Source organism: Peromyscus leucopus, chromosome 4 (assembly GCF_004664715.2).
Source record: "Peromyscus leucopus breed LL Stock chromosome 4, UCI_PerLeu_2.1, whole genome shotgun sequence".
NCBI classification, from domain to species: domain Eukaryota; kingdom Metazoa; phylum Chordata; class Mammalia; order Rodentia; family Cricetidae; genus Peromyscus; species Peromyscus leucopus.
Genome location: NC_051066.1, coordinates 39603050 through 39624373, shown reverse-complemented (window position 1 = coordinate 39624373; position 21324 = coordinate 39603050). Strand labels below are relative to the sequence as shown.

At 38.9% G+C, this 21324-nt stretch overlaps 1 protein-coding gene across 8 annotated transcripts in view; it reads left to right on the top strand.

Annotated features, from left to right (window-relative positions):
• The first annotated feature begins 547 nt into the window (after nt 1–547).
• Nucleotides 548–21324, top strand: part of LOC114690471 (fibroblast activation protein alpha) — an 86142-nt gene continuing 65365 nt past the window's right edge. Inside the window, exons 1-5 of one of the 8 annotated variants that reach the window (XM_037204834.1) lie at nt 548–604; nt 2953–2987; nt 9878–10028; nt 11497–11683; nt 12010–12094. In XM_037204834.1, coding sequence (XP_037060729.1) covers nt 11678–11683; nt 12010–12094 — 91 coding nt within the window. In that variant the 5' untranslated portion in view covers nt 548–604; nt 2953–2987; nt 9878–10028; nt 11497–11677. Of the gene's footprint in view, nt 605–2952; nt 2988–9877; nt 10029–11367; nt 11684–12009; nt 12095–21324 lie in introns of those variants that run through there. The other 7 variants (XM_037204833.1, XM_037204830.1, XM_037204832.1 and 4 more) reach the window with 7 other exon arrangements.

Below are 21324 nucleotides of genomic sequence, written 5' to 3'. Positions count from 1 at the left end.
CATTGAGATCAAGAAACAAAACAAGAAAACATCTATTGCTGGCTGACAAACCTTCTTGCTAGGATGGGTTGGTAATCAAAGGTGATGATTAATTCCTTGTACCCATTTCTGCCCTCAGCTTCCTGATATAAAAAACTGTTGATGAATGAGTGTGCACCCTAAAGATTTAAAGTAGAGCTGGCTGATTGTTTTTTGTATATGAAAGTTCAGATTTGTGATTCTTTAAAGTATTTTTTATAAGATTACCTTTTGAGATAAATAATAAAGTGATTGATCCTTTCTTTGTAACTTCAAGTTGCAGCCTGCCAGTAAAAGAAGTGGCTGAGAAAAACACATTGCTTACTTACACTCTGTTAATCTATAACAAGCTGCTTGGTCATGAATGTATTGGATTCTTGGGACTAATTTGTTTTTCACCTGTAACATGTAAAATGTTTAATCATGTAAGGGATACAGAAAACATGTTGTTGCATTCATTGTAATCATTCACTTAAAAATGGAATGTAACCACACTGTAATTTTTATATTGCTTGAAAGATTCTACTGGGGTATATAAAGTCTACCGGCAAAAATGAAGATGCAGAAGGGATACATCTGGATACAGGTAAGAAAAGAAATAAAGGAGATGAGAGAGATGATAGACAGACCCGAAAGAGGTGTGTGTGCGTGCATGCATGCATGGGTGGGTCCATGTGTCTGTGTGTGTGTGTGTATGTGTGTGTGTGTGTGTGTGTATGTGTGTGTGTGTTACCCTTTTTCAACGGTCCCAGAGAGTTAAGTTTTGCCCTACTGGCTAGCCCCAGAGAATTGTCTTACTCCCTCAGATAGCAAAGTCCAATTGAGTGAATAGTTTGCTGACTCCGTGGTTCACCCTCAATTCCTGAGCTGCTGAAGGCTGGTTCAAAACATTCAGTTACAGCATTGGGCTGAAGTGTGAGACAATTATCACCAGACTAATTAGTCATTAACAGAATTGAGTGATTGTTAAACTCCATTTAGCTTGACAGGACTTAGAGTCACCTAACAAGGTTCACCTTGGGCTCTGTTTCTGAGAGCATATCCTGAGAGTTTTAACTAAAGAGGAAAAAATCCACCACAAATGTACATAGCACTGTCCTATGGGCTAGAGTCCAAACTGACTAAAAGAATAAAGAGAAAGCAACCTAAATGCTAGCATTTCTCCCCACCTGCTTCCTACAGAGGGACACAATGTGCTCACCTACTTCACACTCTGGCCATTGTGCCTTCTGTCCGTGCTGGACTGTATTTTCTCTTCAACCATTAGACAAAATAAATCCTTTCCCTTCTGAGTTTCCTTTTTTTGTCAGATGTTTGGTCACAGCAATGAGAAAAACAGCCAATATATGCCATAGGGAGAGCAGGACATTTACTAACAACAATACGCCCCGCCTCCCTTTTTCTCGCTCTTTGCAGGTTGTCTGCTGGGGTGGAGACACGTGGTGGCTCCATGGTTTGCACCAGATTTACTCGTTAGCATTGGTGCCACATCCTCTAACACAATCCTCACCTATTTTTCCCCCAGCAGAGCTCTACCTTTCCAAACACTCTATTTTCATCACAATACTGTTGGTTGTGGATCTCTGACTTCCCTTTCTGGAACACTCTGTTCACTACAGGACTCCTGACAGCCTTAGGTTGACAGACAGGCCTTTCAGGGAGGTGAGTGGAGATATAAAGATATCCTTTATATTAAAGCTTGGTTTTATTCTGAAATCCATAGATTGTTCCCACAAGAGTTTCTGTCCCAGCATAATACACCAAAACCAATGTCAGAGTTGTGTCGGCCATGGAGACCAGGATCTCTCACTTTTCCTTTCTCTGCCCTACTCCTTCCCTGTCCTTTCTCACAACTGGGCCCCCATCAAGAATGCTTTTTACCAGGATGAGTATGGAAGAGGAGATGTAGAGAAAGGAATCCCTTAGCTATATCAGAGTTTGAGTGGATAGGAAGAAAACTCAACCCCTCCACAGCCACTAGGTCCCAATGGCCCCCAGACACTCTACAGAGTTCTGAGATGCCCTTCACAACACCAAAACGTCAGCTCGGCAGCCAAGTCGTCCACTACAATCAAGGTAAATCACTCCCTAAGAAAAACCATCCTTGTAAGCATGCTGAGCTACACAATGATTTTCCAGGTTTCTACCCTTTCTAAACATTCAATCAAAAGCTTGTTTTTATGATGAAATGATATTCTAGTACCGTTAGCCATCTTTAAGTGTCCTAGTTGCTAGAATCACAGCATTGTTTGTTAGATTGTGCATTTACTGAAATTTCACTGATTAAAATGTCATAAGAAGGAGACACCGAGTTTGGATAATTCTCACTTTACTAATCCATAAAAGAGATACTTCCAATAAATAGCTGGTAATCTTTCTTCTGTTCTCAGGGGAAAATACCCGAATAGCTGCAGTAAAGTCTCCTCTTACTAATGCTCCACTTAGAATCTAAACCCTGCAATCCACATTGAAAGACACCCTGATGCAATAGCGCAGGATTACAAGACCATTGTGGGGTAACAATGCCTGATATCTGATTGCATCTCAGAAACAAACTTGACCATTTACGAACCACTCCTGGAAATGCCCCCTTTAGTATTGTCAAAGCAGGATCTACTGGAAACCAGGGCAGAGCTTTGCCTATCTGCCTCCCTTCCCTCATGCATTTGGCCATCAGTGTTTATTAAGTACATATTTTAAGCTAAGTATTGTCCCTAACCCCTGAGCATGTGAGAAAAAAATAAAAATTTGTCTGATGGAGCTGTTTAAGGGAAAGAGTCAAGAAGCAATAAAGATCATAAGTCAGAATATTACAGAATGTTGGCAAGTGATGAGTTCTATGGAGGCTAGAAAGAATAAGAAAGTATAGAAGCTAAAAGGGGTCAGCTTTATTTGTGTTTACTCATTTATTTATATATTCAATTGTTTTTGCAGTAATGAAGATTGAAGTCAGGCCTTGGGCATATGAGGTAAGCACACTACTACTAAGTTGTACTCAAGCCCCTAAGAGTGGTCAATTACATTATATTTTACTTAGTTTAAATTATTTATGCAATTATTTTATCATCAACATCATCATTGTCATCATTTGGGATTTGGGGGAATATTTGTTTGTTTAATGTATTTAATATAGTTGTGCTATGCAGCTCACTCTAGCCTGGGACTTCCTAGGTAGTGCAAACTGGCCTAAATCTGGTAATCTTTTTGCCTCTGCCTTCTTTCCCAATGCTAAAACAGATTATCTCATTCTGAATTAGGTCTGATTTTAAATGTGTAATAAGGCAACATTAAAAACAGGACATTTGAACAAGGACGTCAGTACATTTACTGTTTCCTTATTCATAAATTATACATTTCTATTTCTGTTTCTCTCTTTCCTGAAGCCTACTGGACAGTGTATGTAATTTAAGATCAGGATTAGTTGATTTTACACACACACACACACACACACACACACACACACACACACACACGCACACACACGACATCTTAGAATTACTTCTTGAAATCCTTTCTTTTGACTTTTAGTCCTTGAACTCTGCGTTTTTATTCTATGTCACTTATCTTTTCTATCATGATATTTGGTGTAGTGTATCTACCAGAGAACACTGCTCTGATATGGGTTTAAGCAAATAGAAATTCTTTATTAGCCAGAAGGTGACTATACTGGGTGTTCAACCACACTGGGTTTTCAGGAGACCAGTGTAATCCTGTCTTTCTCAGGGTGAAGTTCTAAGCAAGCGCGCGTGCGTGTACACACACACACACACACACACACACACACATACACACACACACACACAAATTCTGTGTTGAAATACTTCAGTTAACAAGAAGAGTTAGCCAGAAGCAGAATTACTGAAGCCAAAAGGCAAAGTTAGCACATTTAGATACGTTTCCAGAATTATGGACTTTGAAGGATTAGGTCTTTGCTTTCATTTTATTTCATGGAGCTGTCTACATGCTGAGTTTTACAGCCTGAATGACACTTCCATCATTAAGTCAGTTGTGCTAAGGTCTGGGGGCCTATTAAGGTCTAGGGCTCTGTTACGCTATCCATCTTTGTTATATATGGGTAGCAACAGATATAAATAGACAACAGATAGACAGACAGGTAGATCTGTATGATAGCTATATAGATAATAAATAGGTAAATAGACAACGGATAGTTTTATAAATACATGCAAAGGTAGATAATACATAGAGAAAAGAAAGATAGATGATAGATGATTAATAGGTAGATGGATAAATGATAAATGATTGATATGTAGATGAATAGAGGATAGACAGACAGATAGATGATAGGTTGGAGGATGGATAGATATAGATAGAGTTGTTCTTCTTTCGATTTTTTTTGTCTTTTCAGACTCTTAGGAGATGATATGTTTTTTGCCCACTTTGGTAAGGACTGACTTTTATTGTTCACACTGTGGATTCAGCTACTAACTTTTCTGGAGGAACACAGAAGTAATGTTTTACCAGCTATTCCAACATTCCTTAGAATAATTTCACTGATACACAAAATTATCCATCATGAAGATTTGTATAATCCTTTAAGTTTATTTATATAAATGATGGTAACGATTGAGCTTACTATTACTGAGGAGATTCATCAAGGTTTCATTTAAAAAAAAGGTTAAAAAATGCCTGCTTCAATTCCTAGGATTATCTGACAGTTGTTCATTGTTGTTTCTACTCACTTTGGATGTGTTTTCCCACATATTCAACATTGTTTTATTCACTTTTTTCTTTCATGCTTTAGAGATTTAATTTGTCTTGTTTTAATAAAATTATCTTTCTTACCTAGATATCTTAGAGTAGATATGAAAACTAGGAAAAAAACACACGCGTATGGGGATGGCAATTTATTTATTTATTTATTTTTTCAAGACAGAGTTTCTCTGTGTAACTTTGGTGCCTTTTCCTGGAACTCATTCTATAGCCCAGTCTGGCCTCTAACTCACAGAGATTTGCCTGCCTCTGCCTCCCAAGTGCTGGATTAAAGGTATGTTCCACCACTGCCCAGCTGGGGATGACAAATTTAAGGGTACTGATGAAGTCATAAAGCTGGAGGATGGGTTGGCTTTGGTGTGCTGGTGCCTTGACACCCCTCTCCAGTAACACCTTGATATCATTGAGAAGTAAATCTACTTTGAGCTAGCATCAATGCCCAGCTGCATATTCCTCTGCAGACAAAAGCAAAGATGTCCACATATTAGTATCCAATTAATCTCTTTTCAGCTCCATCTCACCCTCTGTTGTAAATGCCAGGTCAGTTCTGGCATCCCCCATTTCTTCCAGTCCTTTTCTAAATGTGTCTCTGATAGATATTTATCCTCTGCACAACTTTCCAATGATACCTTCTCCGCTTTCTTCATGGCTGCTTAACTGATACCCTTTCCTCTGTATTATACTCTAATGGACAAATACCAGTGCATATGTTCACCTTGCCAATTTGAACTTCCATTTCTCCAACTCTTTTATAAAGAATTTTCAATGTGACTCAAGACAGTGCTCCTTTGCCCCCGAGTATTGGCAGTATTTTGACTCTTACCTGTAGCATGAATCTTAAAAGTTCTTATTAATAAAATCAAACCCGAGGCCAGTTATTGGGGTCAATGCTGGTAGATCAGAGAGACAGAACAAGCCACAGCTATCTCACCTTGCCGGATCCTCTGCTGGTCTTGTCTCCTCAGACTGAAGGCCTCTGAGTCCTCATCCGGAATGTGTCTCAGCTGAATTACTGCTCAAAAGCCTGAATGCTTAACCAGCCAAAATCTTCTAGTTTCTGGTTCTCACGCCTTATATATCTTTCTGCTTTCTACCACCACTCCCTGGGATTAAAGGCTGGCTTTCTGGGATTAAAGGCGTGTCACCATGCTTGGCTATTTCCAATGTGGCCTTGAACTCACAGAGATCCAGAGGGATTTCTATCTCTGGAATGCTAGGATTAAAGGTGTGAGTGCCACCATTTTCTAGCCTTTGTATCTAGTGGCTGTCTGTTCTCTGACCCCAGATAAATTTATTAAGGTACACAATATTTTGGGGAACACAATACCACCACACTTACCCATTCATTTCTTTGACTCTACCCTTGTTCTTGTCAGTGAGGACTTATTTCTTAGCTGAAACCTATGGCTGTTCAGTGAATGCTCTTTCTTTTCCTTTTGATCACATGAGGGCAGGTACGTCTCAGTTAATGAAAATTTCCAGTTTACTAGCTCACCCAAAGCCTTCCTTTTGTTTGTATTCATCTTCCAGTTCTAGTCTTAATTATACAACCCAGTCATGTACCCCAAAGGCTTGCCAGCTAGAACCTGAGTATGAATCAGTCAAGTTCTTATAGACTATTTAGTTTTGTGTCACATCTACACCAGTCAAAAGCTGTGTAACTTTCAAAAGCTGCTTAAATCTCCTGTGCATCTGTGCTCTCCCCTAAATTTTGAGGATGAGCTGAGATGGCAACAGTCAGGTGCTTATAAAAATGTCAGGCTCAGAAAAGGTTCTCAGTGAACACTGACTACTCATCATGGTATTCCCTAACTTTACAAACTAGTGAAATGGTTTATTTTATGTGCTAAAGTATCTAAGGTATAAATTTATACCATTTGATTAATCTTCCCATTAATGAACCACTCAAAAGGAGTTGTGTTAGAAATACCATTGAAGACAGTCATGGTAAATTCCTGTGGTCCCAGTTCCTTCAAGAGGCAGAGTATGAAAGATCAGGTGTTGGAGGCTAGCCTGTGCTACAGGGTGAGTCCAAACCAAAAAATAGAAAATAAAAACAAAATACAGCACAAATTTCATTGAAGCATTGGGTTAATCCTCTGGGTCTCCTTGTCCATAGCATAGAAAGAAATGGATTGTTTATTTTCTTTCTAGTTCTCATTTGACAGATAACCCCCTCTACTTCCAGAACTCTTTCTAAATGAACCCCTGGCATTTAATTATGACATTTGTGAAGGTGGTGGGTAGCGATTATAAACTGAAAGACATGCTTCTTCATATTCTTCTTTACATCAAAATCACAATTTTAGAAATTAGATTAGATTTTAAAAGTAGTTTAAGCGATATCCTCTCCCATCGACACTATGTCACACCACTGCTTCCAGATCTATAACTGTGTGACAGCTATTATATGCTCTCAAGATGTCAGGACACATTCTTGCTTGGATCTGAGAAATCTCTTTGATGATAATCTGACAAATTCCTTAAATTACTTACATATTTGAAGAGAGATCTCATAGCCCCCAGAAAACATACATTTCTCTGATTACTAGGCTCCAGTTCTAACAAAACTATGGCCATGGTCTTTGTAGAGTGAGACTGTGTTCTTTTAAGAAATGCACAATGCTGATGCAGACCAAGCATGTGGTTTAAAACTAAAATATAATTTTAATATTTGAAATATTGGATATGTTTTAGTTTTTAAAATGCCGTGGTGCTTCCAGTTGTGTCCCCTAGAAAAGCAGTGGGATATTCATTAATGTAAATAATCATTATTACTTTAGAAGCAATTAAGGAATTACCAGAAAGAATCAATGTAATATTTTCAAACTATGCACTGTTAGAATCATGGGCAATTTATCTAACTTTTTATCTGGAGTCTGTTTTATAATCAATAAATGAGTTTGGTCAGAGATAAAAATAAAATTATATGTTAAAGTACTGTGCTTAGAATAAGGAACAAGTGTTCGTTACATCTGAAGATCCAAAGTGGCGGACAAGCTTTATGGCAGAAGGGTGGTACTGCAAACCTGCTCACCTCATAATAGCTGGGAAGCAAAAAGAGACAGGAATGGGCCAAGCTTCTTCAGTTAAGCTTAAGCTTCTAGAGTTTCAACACCTCTTATCAGTTCCAACAGCTAGGGACTACCCCTTCAAGATAAGAGTATCTAGAGGCCACTTGAGCTCCAAACTATAGCAGAGTCATTTAGGAAAACAACCAATATCTGTTAGTAAATAGCTCTAGCAAGGTGTGTTTGTAGGCTTGAGATGAATCATTGCCCATTTACCCAACGTGCTTACCATAATGTCATCATATTTCAAACTAAGCCTTACATGGCTCCTGCTTTGAAAGAGGTGGTTCATAGCCTCTATTATCCCAATTCCTACCCTTGAGTTTTAATGGACCAATGTCATTCTGCCTGTTTCTATATAATTTCAATAGACCTGGAGTCATTTGATGAGAAAAGGTCTCATGCTGACAGATGACACAATTTCATTTAAGGATGTCATATGTCCCTTCTGTCCCCTCTCACAAGTCCATGCAGAAATTACCAACCTATCAGGGTACTCCTACCAAGCACAGCTCCAGCCTGCAATACTTAGCAAGATCTCCCGAAAGGAAAAAGAAACATAAATGTACCTTCTATACTTGCATGAGAGCATGCTCCCTGAGGAAACAGACCTGCTCTCAATTATCTTTGCCTGTTTTCCCAACAACAAGATTTGACTAGATGATAACTGTAGCATGAATCTTAAAAGTTCTTATTAATAAAAACAAACCTGAGCCAGGTAGTGGGTTGAACGCTGGAAGATCAGAGAGACAGAACAAGCCACAGCTAAACTCACCTGGCCAACTTCTCAGATGATCTTGTTTCCTCAGACTGGAAGCTTCTGTGTCCTCATCCCAATGGCTTTCAGCTGAACTGCTGCTCGAAAGCCTTAACCAGCTAAAAGCTTAACCAGTCAAGTGCTTCACCAGGCCAAATGCTTCTAGTTTCTGGTCCTCACGTTTTATATACCTTTCTGCTTTCTACCACCACTCCCTGGGATTAAAGGCTCACTTTCTGGGATTAAAGGTGTGTGTCACCATGCCTGGCCGTTTCCAATGTGGACTTGAACACATTGATCCAGAGGGATTTCTACCTCTGGAGTACTATGATTAAAGGTGTGAGTGCCACCATTTTCTAGCCTTTGTATCTAGTGACTTCTGTCTCTGACCCCAGATAAGTTTATTAGGGTGCACAATATTTTGGGGAACACAATACCAGCACAGATAACTACACTTTTTTTTTTTTTTATAAAGTCAGTTTCCTTAGTGGGGAAAAATGAAGAACAAAACACCTTATCAAAAGTATTTTTATCTTGACCCCCAGAGAGAAACAAGGTAAAGTTGTTGAAATGGTTAAATGTCTAAGGATATAGAAACCTTTGCTTGGATACAAGCTAGATCACATACCCATTTGTAACTCTGCTTTAAGAAATATATTCCTTGATCATGGTATCTCCCCTGTGGGCTCTGCTGACTCCCCATGGGAGACCTTGATTTGGGGAATGTGGGGGGATATGGGGTGGCTTGGAAAACAGGGCTAGGGGGTGGAAGGAGGGAAGAGGGGGGAATCTGTGGATAATATGTGGAGTGAGTAGAAAATTTCTTAATAAAGAAAAATGAAAGGAAAAAAAGAAATATATTCCTAACTTATGAAATTATATGCAAGAGCCTGTCTCTATTTTGTACCCAGTCACATTCTACTTTAAACAGTTCAAATAGTTAATAATTTCCAGATGTTATAGTCTGATAAGAAAACACAAACAAAAAATGTTTATTCATCTTCATACTTTCTGCACACACTAACACTTTCAATGTAAGTGTTCCTTCATAAGGCGCTCTCATTTCTTCATAAAGCCTGTTCCCTGTGTCTCTGGGATCTGAATAGGGACTCCTCCACTCATCTCCAGAGCTCTAAGTGCTACTCATACCAGTCACATGACAGTGTTCTTAATTGCTAAAGCTAGCAGTATGCATTTTAATTATACCTTAATCCTTTATTGCAGACAGTTTCTATCCAGAAAAGGAGGTCTTGGGAATCATTCACTACCAAGTACTTGTTGACTTTTGGGTATTTGGCAGGCTGGAACAGAATTTCTGAGAAAGTATTATATGGACGTTCCAAAGAAAACAACCTGTCTGAGAAGATCCTCTTGAAGGCAGTTCATTTGGGACCAGGCCGGCGGTTTTATCTTGGATTGAGAGCTCACTATCAAGACTCGTGGAGATATCTGTAAGTGCACAGCACACCTATGATCACTCTCAGCGACTGTTCCCATTTGTTAAGTGAGGACTCAGTAACTGCAGAGGGATTGGGACTCATCCCAAAGCTGCTGTGGACTCTGAGTACATTTCTCTGCCAGGACGTGCTAATGACTCACTTTCCTTAATAGAACTTTCATGAGGCTGGAATTTGGGGATGGCTGTCTGGAGAATGTCTGAGAGGAAGTTCCCAAGCCACTGTCCTGGTTTATGGTGAAGACAGCTTCCTGTGGTAACCAGAGCAGTCAGCAAAGGCAAACAGTGACATATTCCAGTAATGCTTCCTCAGTGCTTTCCATAAACAGTTCATGAAAGATCAGCATGAAGGCATGAAGTTTAGCATAGTCAGGCAAAGGACATTACAAACTTCTGAAAGAAGTCACCAGTGGAAAGCTGGAGGTAGCATATTTTAGCAACTGTATCCATGTGGAAACCGAGAGTCTACCCTAGTGAATTGCTCTGGTCCAGAGAGAATGTCCAAAAAAGAAAAAAGTGAGTGTGTGTGTATGTGTGTATTGTGTGTGTGTGTGTGTTTGTGTGTGTGTATCTGTCTGTCTGTGTTTGTGTGTGTGTGTGTGTGTGTGTGTGTGTGTGTCTGTGTGAATTCCATCAGTCATTTTACTGATCTGCCAAGATGACCGATCACTTTGAAATATGTGGACTTAGCCAAAATGAAGTACACATGACTACTCTCCACTTGCCTTTTTAAAATTTATTTTAAGGTCTTTATAATTACTAAATGTTCTCCTTTCTCAGAAGATATTCTGAGAGCAAAGCAAAAATATCACTCTTGTAAAGCCATTTCCATTCTTCCAAAGGTCTGCTGGTAAATTATTCCCACTGATCTTTCCGTCTTTCTAGCCTGTGCAAACACACCTAACCCATACTACATTTCAACAGATGGCGCTTCATTTCTTTAAAGGAAAGCAGCCGTGGGTTTAGACAGTTGAATTTTTAAACTTCTGTATTTACTGAAAGTGCATATGGTGCTATATGGACAAAGAAATTGTGCTGAAAGAAAAACATTTCTGTCTGCTGCACCTCCTAGGCTCCTAGGAGAAAAGTGTGCAGTTACACCATGTACTTCTCACAAAGCCGTATTTGGCTCCCATGTTCTTCCCTTCCTAAAAATTAGATATGTGTGATGCACGTATCAGAAAGTTTCTTCATTTGAAATTCCTCCTTTCAGCTGCAAATGGGAGGCGTATAGAAAAGATTGTTACCAAAGTGACTCGAGTGATTCCTAGGAGAAAATGAAACACAAACCTGAACACCAAAAAAAAAAAAAAAAAAAGAACTAAAACAACCTCTGTATGACAACATAAGCAGATGTTGGTGTAGAATTTACAAGGACGAGAGGGCTATAAAGCCTCCCTTGAGCCACTCATAGTTCATTTAAAGGCCAAGAACGCCCCCAAAATCTGTTTCTAATTTTACAGAAATCTTTCGAAATTTGGCACAGTAGTCAAAAGTCCATGGAAAGGGGGAAAAAAAAAGCCTCACATCCCGACTTCAGCTTCCAACTGGAAGACAGACTTGCTTCTTTTCAACAGTTTTCACAGATGCAGTGACCCACGCGGTGCAGTGAGAATCAGCTAACTTTGAAAAACATCTGGAAAAATGAAGGTTAGTGCGTGTGGTCTCGGGGATTGCCACAAAGTCGAGGCAGCCCGGGCTGAGGATTGTCCGAGTTTTCTATTGTTTAGAGAAGGTGAGGATTTGTGTGTGAGTACCGCTTCCTGGTGTGTGTGAGGATTGGAAAGTGGCTCTAAATATACTGTAGAAACATTTGTTTTAGCAGAACTGGAAGGGTTCCAGCAATTACCGCCAGATCAGTGGAACACAATCACGAGCTTTGTAGGGAAGGAGAAGGAGAAGCTAGAGCTCGACAGAAATCTTACCATGTCTTAGTAGGAACTAAGCCTGCGTCTAATTTTCTGTATTCTGTGTAGACATGGCTGAAAACTGTCTTTGGAGTTGCCACCTTGGCTGCGCTTGCTTTACTGGTGATATGCATTGTCTTACGTCCCTCAAGAGGTAAGAAATTTCCTGATTCACTCAGTCTGCCTAGCATCGCCTGGAAAATGCACCAATGTGTGAACTCAAATGGGTGAACATTTCCGAAGTGCTTACTTTCCAAAGGAAGCCTGTTATTTCTAAGAAGATGTATAAGTTCACAGTTGTGTTATGTGCAAGACCAGAAATACTGAAGAGTTAAGGGTAGGAAGAGATTTACAGTGTTATTTCAGCAACAGAAAAACCTAGGAGCTATTCTGCATCACTCCCACCACCCCCAAAAATACATGCAGAAGACAAGCTTTGATAGGCCTTTCAAGACAACATTTTTAACTTGCATTGTTTTCTATTACTAGATTTGCCTAGTGGCAAGTAAAAATAATGAGTAAGAATAGAAAAGTTAAAAAAAGAACCTACGGAGGCTTTGAAATCACTAAATAGTGCTTCCAAAAATTTAAGGAAGACGTTCAGAATAGAAATCTCAGGAATAGCCATATAGGAAAAGTAAAATTCTTGTTCTATATGTGGTAGCAATTAACAATTAAGTTAGGAGGCCTGGTGTAGTTAAGCAAGCACTATCAAGATAAACTGGTTTGGTGTGTGTGTGTGTGTGTGTGTGTGTGTGTGTGTGTGTGTGTGTGCAGAAGGACTCGGGCTGGCAGAAATGGCACTTGACTGAGACTTGAAAGACTTTGCACTGATTTTGAAACTAGTTTCAATTTTAATATTATCAATGGATAATGAACCCTTTCTTATTACGAAAATTCTTATGAATAGCAACTTGAGCTTCTAAAGCAGAAACGTGATGCAACAATAACAGATCCTGTACTGTAGGCTCTGGGACACATGATGCAACAATAACAGATCCTGTACTGTAGGCTCTGGGACACATGATGCAACAATAACAGATCCTGTACTGTAGGCTCTGGGACACATGATGCAACAATAACAGATCCTGTACTGTAGGATCCAGATAAGAGTTGGGAAGTACCGGTGGTTAAAAGTGACTGACCCTAAGGGGGCTAGTGACACACCTTCAGCAGAAGAGCATGTGAGTCCTGAATTATCTGTTGCCTTTAAAATGGAAACACACAAAAAATTGAAGATGTTCGTGGGACTTTCACAGAATTAGAAAGCAAATGCAGATGAACCTGATGAAGGCAGTGTTCTTGTGTTGACATTTTAATATTTAGCTTGTATTTCCACTCCCCACAGCACAAGATTTTTCCTGGGCTATTAAAATGTATGCCCTTATTATCACTTTTTTCAAAATAAGTTCAAGTTCAAATTTATTTTAAGCCAGACTATCACCTCAGTGTTTTAGAGGACACATTTCCTTCAACCCAGATCTATTGAGTCCTGGGCTAGTTCTCTGACCCATTTAATCCAATCTATTAAAAATTATCCTCTGAATTTTGCACTCACTGGAGCTTGAAATGGATAATCTGCTCCCTCAAAAATTAACAGTCTTTAGAATAAAAGTATATGGACTTTGTTGAGACAACCTTTCATGTCCACAAGTGTTGAACTTTGGACTTTGAAATATATTTCCAATGAGAAGCATATTTATCCAATGCACATAGCATATAAGGATAGATATTTGGGTCTATACTTACATTTATAGATATAGACATTTGTGTAATTACATATAATCCCAATCTTTATCTTCTTTCCAAGTTTTTTATGAATAGCATACTCAAAAATATGTTATAAACTATATATAACATAAAAGTCCTGTGTTTTTTTTATAACACAGATTTCTATTTTCAATGGAAAAGATAATTCTCTAAGTAATTTCCTGTTATTGTGGAATAATCAAATTAACCTCAAGATAAAATTTTAGCACTCATTTAGTCTAATGGAGAAGGAAAAAATGCTTAGAACTACTTTTTGGTATATAACATCATTGTCTTTTTATACTAAAGAACTTCTCAGAATGTCACCTGAATAGTTTCTTAGTGAGACTAATCATTCCTCACCTCTACAGCAGGTCTGGGGTCTGGTGGAATGACCTCCTCCTTTTGACCTCCCTTCTTTTTTCTCATGCCCCACACCTTCACCATGTCCAGGCTGAGTATCAGGTCCCATGCTAGCTCACATTTCTCCAGTGCCTGAGAGAACAGAATTTGAGGTGGGAAATCAGGGGAAAGCAGGAAGGGAAGAGGAAAGAAAACTAAAGGCTACATAAGCCTGTACATGCACTTCATCAGAACCACCACCACCACACATTTGTCCTCAGGGCCTTTGGTTCCTCATCCAGGCGCTGCGGACACTGTAGCAGAAGTCAAGAACCAGCCATCCATTCCTTTATTTATGCACTAATGCACTGGGTCCCCCAAAGTACCTCCCATCATTGTGCTGTTGCGGAGGTTACAAAGGTCAGTAGTCTCAGTTTTCCCTTAGGCAAACATGGAATAATTCCTCATTCTGCACACCTCAAAACACATGGCCATCACCACCACTACAGAAGAAGGTTTCTGTCACTCTCCACAAGTATAAGAGAAAGAAATAGAGTCAGGACAAAAGGGGCTTTTCCTTCCAGGGCAGACGTCCACAAAGGACCAGCCTCCAGCTTCAAAGGGTTTTGGAGGAAAGAGAGCAGATCGTAGGAATAAAGTAGAAATGTGGTAGTGAATAAGTGTGCTCTGTTTAGCTCACTTACATATTAAAAACAACTGTGTTGCAGCTCTTTCTAGAACTCCTCAAAGATTTCATTTTAATTTTAATCCAAACTGAAGACAAACACACATTTCTACCCTGCAGTCCCATGTGATCCTTGGCTGGATCCTTCTGGATCTTCATTTCACTCTCCTTTTTTTTTTCTATCTCCATTTATTCTCTCCCTTGAGGATTTCTTCCCTGGCATCACTTTTATACCACTATGGCAAGGCAGCCAAGGGAAAAGTCAGCACAGTGCTCTTCGGTTTCCCTTTATCTAGGCTGATGACCACCATTACACAGACTTTCTTGTTTCAGGACATTTATAAATACAATAGAAACTAAAACCAGAATTAGAAAGTTGCAAAGGTCTTAGAATTCTTTAAAATCTCTATGGTCTTCCTTGGGTCATGATTTACATCTTCTGAATTTCACCCTTTCCTCCTCCAGTTCTTTGGATAGTACATTACTCCATGTGGTGATACCCAAGCACTCAACACATGTGAGCTGCGATTTTTGACATTTATTTATTTTACATGTGCATCTCTGTGTGTATGTGTGTGGGCATGTTTGTATGGTTGTCAGAGCACAACTTGTGTGAGTTGAATCTCTCCTTTTACCCTATGAGTTCCTGAGACCAAACTCAGGGTTTCAGGCTTGGTAATAATCATTTTTAACTGCTGGGCCATTTCACCATCCCAACTATGATTTTTTTTTTTATTCCAAGATTTATAGCATGTGCTATATACTGGAAAAAATGTGTCTACAACTCTGTTTTCTCTTCCATTCTAATATGGGGATATATATGTGATAAAAGATGATTCATAGACTTTTCTGTTTGATGTATTTAACTTTTTAAAAAATTTCTACTTAATTTTGATAGTAGGAACCTTTATCCCTGAGTATCACCTTGCTTTCTATAGTCTACCTGTTTGATTTTAGAAACTTTCGTGTGTGTGTGTGTGTGTCAGTCCTAAAATGAAAAATTTGTAGAAAGATAAAGGGAACTGGGGGTATAAAGCTGAGTGAGAGAAAGCAGAGGGAGTCACACTGTGTGGGAATCACAGGTTCTTTGAAGCATGACTTTGTCGGTTCAGAGGGAAGGGGGACACTGTTGCTTTGGCCTGGGACCACACGAACATCCTCTTACCTGCCTTGACACTCTTTCCTCCATTGGTTATTGCTGTTGATTTAATCTGGTATGTTTTATAAAAATTTGTATTGGATGTCAATTTTGAAATCAGATTACCCATAAGAAATGAAGTCTTGAGCTTCTTTACAAATGCTTAAGTATTTGTTAAAGCTGCTCCCCAGCCCTCAGTACCGGAAGTAGTCTGCACTGGCTGCCAAGAGCATTTAAACAGAGCTTTGTTTTCACACAGTTCTGGGGTCTGGAAGTCAGAGACCAAGGTGCCAGCTTGCTCCTTTCTCCAGACTTCCTTTGACTTGCAGACTATTGTAACCTTACTCTCCCTTATGTATGGATGTCCCTGGTGTTGCTTCCTCTTTTTATAATGACACTAATCTGCCTGGATTAGAGCTCTGCCACTATGATGTCATTTAACTTTAATTACATCTTTAACTTCTAAATACAATCACATTGGGGTTGCCCTTCAACTTGTAACCTTTAATTTTTTTACATATTTATATGTTTTTATTTATTTGTGTGTGTGTGTGTATGTGTGTGTGTGTGTATACACACACACACACACACACACACACACACACACACACACGCACGTGTATGCGTGCACACTTGCACACCAAGGTACCTGTGTGAAGTTCAGAGTGCAGCTTTTAGGCCTTGATTCTCTTCTTTCATGATGTCGATCCCATAACAGAACTCAGGTCATCAGACTTGGAGGCAAGCACCTTTATGTGATGAATCATCTCACTAGGCCTCAACTTGTCACTTTTTAGGGGACACAAGTCCACCCATAACAAGATAACAAGAGTGATCAATAACACTTTCTTTGAGATGATATCTGAAGTAGGACTTTAAGAACAAAAAGGGTAAAAGCTCACGACAAGCCCTCCCTATAGGGCGAGATCAAGGACAAGGCCTCTGACTCAGGAATGTTTTTAGAAAGTTCATGAAACCAGAAAGAGCCATGACTCCAGAACTATTTCAGTGATTAGCAAAAAAACCATAACTACACATAGAGAATGATATCATATAAGCACACATCGCTATTAATACTTGTTAACACTCATTAATAATAGCTATTCATGCCTTAAATATAGTGTATTTTAGAAGGTTTTTGAATTTATAACTAATTTAAATAGAACAGTGATTAATACCATCTAAGAAAAATAATTTCAATGCTTAGGTTAGGCAGAAATAGTTATTATTCTGATAACTATAACTTATAACTCAGCAGTTACTTTTTGTAAAAATAAATTTTGTGAAATGCAATCATTTTGAATGAGATGAGAATATGTTTTTAAGATTTGTACAGTATTAACATTTACAACTATGAAACAAACTCTAATATTTATGAAGAATTTTAAGCTTATTTATTTACTGTTATTTTGAAGGGAATATGTGGAAATTCTGAAAGGTTGAGGGAAGGAACCAAAAAGGTCATGGGCATAAAAGAGCTTTTGGGTGGAAAATAAGCAGATCAAATGTGTAGATTATATTTCTGTGTTTGTTACTCCAAAATAGAAAATTAATTTTAACAAACTAACTCCCTTTGAATATTGCCAAATTCTCAATAATTACAAAAATAGTCAAAAGCTTTCTGATAATCCTGTAATCCAAAGAAGCTTATCTGTCTCAGATTTCCAAAGAAAATTGTGCTACACCTTCTACAGGGACATCTAACCAGAGGCATACCCTGAGAAAAATACAAAACAGGTTCCAAAGTTCAAGTTGAGGATTTGGAAAAACAAGCCTGATTTCTTTTTCAAAACCAACTGGGAGTAATGGCAGTAATCAACACAGTAGGTACAAAGTGAAAGAGTTTCTTTACAGAGCAGCCAATCTAATACAAAATCTCCCTTTTCCTTGGCACCCATTATACTCAAAGGAAAGAACACATTGCTTATTTTTATATCTTTGCAAACTGATTGAAATGGTATAGCAAAATAGAGTAACTCATAATCTTTATTCACCTTTATTCCTGTTAACAATTACAGGAATAGCATGGAATAGCATTAAGATCTGAATTGACTATATGCAGGCTGTGATTTTATATTTGGCAGAAAAATCAATGTGCCGAGTACTTTCGAAAGGAACAGATCCAAATAACCTGCATGGCCAAAGGCAACTGCAAACAAACAAGCATCCAGGCAAGTTAGATGAGACAAGTTCCTCCAACAATTTCAGATACCAAAACTCACAAGTCAAAAATAGAGAGAACACTGGAGTAATACTACAGTTCTAAAGAGACTGCATGAGAGCTCGTGAGTTGTCTGTCACAGGTGTGCGATCCCAGCACTCAGACCACAGGGTCCCGGTCGTGAGTTTGAAGTTTAATACCTGCCTGTGCTGTAAAATGTGACCCTGTCTCAGAAATGCAAAATATGAAAACTGAAAGAACAAGAGATTGAGTTAGCACTTTTAAAACTCTTCCCCAAAACAAAATACTAAGCCCAGATGGCTTCAACAGAGAGAGGGGAGAGAGAATGAGAGAGAGAGAGAGAGAGAGAGAGAGAGAGAGAGAGCTTCCCAACTCACGCTAGAGGCCACTGTTGTCTGATATTAAAACAAGCAAACAAAAGATGACAAGAAGAAAGAGAAAAATGTAGACCAATATATTTTATGAGTATAAATTTTAAAATTCTCAACAAAATATTATAGTAAATCAAATTCAGTGATATTTTTAAAGATTGTGCATCAGAACTGTGGGATTTCTCCCAAAACTATAAGGTTGTTTTTAACATTTTTAAATGAATATAATAAACCTTAAATGAAAAAAAAGAACAAAACCCACATTATCATTAAAACAAGTACAGAGAAAGGATTTGAGAAAAACCTATTTTCACGATGCAATCGTAGCACTGGAAATACAGAGGCAGAAGAATAGCTGCAAGCTTGAAGCTAGCCTGGTCTACTTAGTCACCAGTTCTAGGCTAGCCATGTAGGCGATCCACTCTCAAAACCCAGAACAAGAAAATAACAACAGACTCAACAGATGAAAGATATATTTATGAAGGGGATTTATGATCACATGACATGGTCTTGATAGTCCAGCAATAGCTCTCTGTTTGGCAGAGGCTGAGAATTTGATAGCTGTTGAGTTCACAAGGCTGGATGTGACAGCACTCCCAATCTGATTTCTGTAGAACTGCTAGTTTTCAGCCCATGTTGGAAGCCTGGAGAAGCTGGGTTCAATGATAGCAGAGGATGATGATGATAATAGTAGCAGTACAGTAGATGCATTCACTAGCAAGGATTAGAGGTGGGCAGGCCAAATGGAGAACTGCTTTTCCCTCAGACTTCTTTGTATTTGGAGCTCCCTAGAGGGCACTGCTGGCTATTCTAGGGGAAGGTTTTCCCACCTCAGTTAATCCTTCCCATAAACACCCTCACAGATAGGCCCAAAGGGATTTTCTTAGTTCATTCTAGATCAATCAAATTCGACAACCATAGCTAACTATCATTTTTATATTAGCAGTGAATAATCCGGAAAGAAGATATAATTAAATGGAAACTTATCCCAGTTTATATCATAATATAAATATCAGAAGACAATAGTTTTACATGGCAAAAATCTCTAAATATGTATATGCATTGAATACAATTTTCATTTATATTCTACACAGTTTTAACAGAAATTGATAAGTTGATTCTCAAGCCTATAAAATAGCTGAACATAATTGAAAAGTAAACCAGAGGGCCTTGTACTTCATACATTCAGAAATGACTACGAAAGCTATGCAGTCAGGATGCTGTGCTACTAGCAGAAGAGAAGGTATATGGAACTATAGCATAAGATGGTGCAGAATAAGGCTTTAGGGTGGAGTGGCGGCTCAGTGGGTAGAACCTCCTATCATGCAGTGCATCCTGACAACCTGCGTTTGGTACCTGGGTACAGGATCCCACATAAGAAATAGGGTGCAGTGGCATTTATCTGTAATCCCAGCACTTCCACAAGGATACGGGTGATCAACTGAGCACACACTGGCCAAATATCTCACCGCAGAACAGACAAGAGAAATTCTGCCTCAAGAAGGTGGAAGTCAAGAGCTCACACTCAGAAGTTGTTTTCTACAAAGCTGTACTTCTACAAACATATCATGACCTCTGTCTGTCTATCTGTCTGTCTGTCTCTCTCTTCTCTCTCTCTCTCTCTCTCTCTCTCTCTCTCTCTCTCTCTCTCTCTCTCTCTCTCTCATACACACACACACACACACACACACACACACACACACACAGTTAGAGGATATTTTTCTAAAAGAAAGAAAGTTCTGCAATAATGGTTAACTTTTATCGTTACCTTGACAAATCAGTGGAGAAAAATATTAACAGCAACTTCAGCTGGAGCGATCAGATGTCCCTATGCTAAAGAATGGACTCTTCCCTCACATCCTGAAAAAATTAAGAGTGGGCCAAAGACCCAAATAAAGGACCAACATATTCAAACTTTCAAACCCAGGGAAAACTCTAGGTCCTTGGGTGGATAATTTCTAAACTATGACCAAAAGTACAAACCACAAAAGACAAAATAGGTAAATTGAAACTTTTCAAAAGTTAATGCTTTTGAGCTGCATAGAATAACATCACAAAAGTGAAAAGAGTGTTCACAAAATGGGAAGACCTATTTGTAAAGAGTGTATCCAACAAGCAAGTGATACAAGTATGTAAAGACCTGAAACAGCTCACAGTAAAGAGTGAAATACACAACAGTACATATCTCAGAAGAGCACTGTGAGGACTTAGCAGGTGCATGCGTGAGAGTGCTTCCAATTTGTAAGACCTCAATAAGCTGTAACGCATCCTGTTGCTGACAGAAATTTATTACTTCAGACCCTTTCCCCCCTAAAGTTGTAGGTCTTGACTCATATTTGAGTTTAAGAAGCTTTGAGTATACTTTTCACCCGGATATTTCCTGTACTTGTTCCTTTGGACTTCCTCTGGAAACAAGCAGGACCCAATCTGTTGGTTAGAATGGGGATCCTCTTAGGTAGACTCTTTGCAAAGCCAGCAGGAGGATGGAAACAGTGTTCTGGGACCATTTGTCTTCCGTGGAGTGGCCTTGTGGCATCAATCTCAATGCCTTCACAGAAAAATAGAACAAAAAGCCCTGCCTGTCATTGTGAGCCCACTTAAGATGGCACCACTCTTCATGTGCTTCCTGACAAATGTGAGCATGATCACTGGGTGTTTCTACTCTGATACACACTCTCAATCTTTTAGGACTAGTCAATTAAATGGCAGACACAGCCTCATAAAGACACACAGTTTTCAGAGAGAATTAGGAATACAGTGGCTCATTACTTCTTGTGAATCATTTCAAGAGCTGTAATTTCTTGAATAAATAATTGAGCTAACTTTCAGCTTTGCTTAATATGTTGAAAACTCAAATTAAAGCATGGCTAATTAGGGCATTTAAGTGCCGTATGAGTAACTATGCTAAAGATGGGCC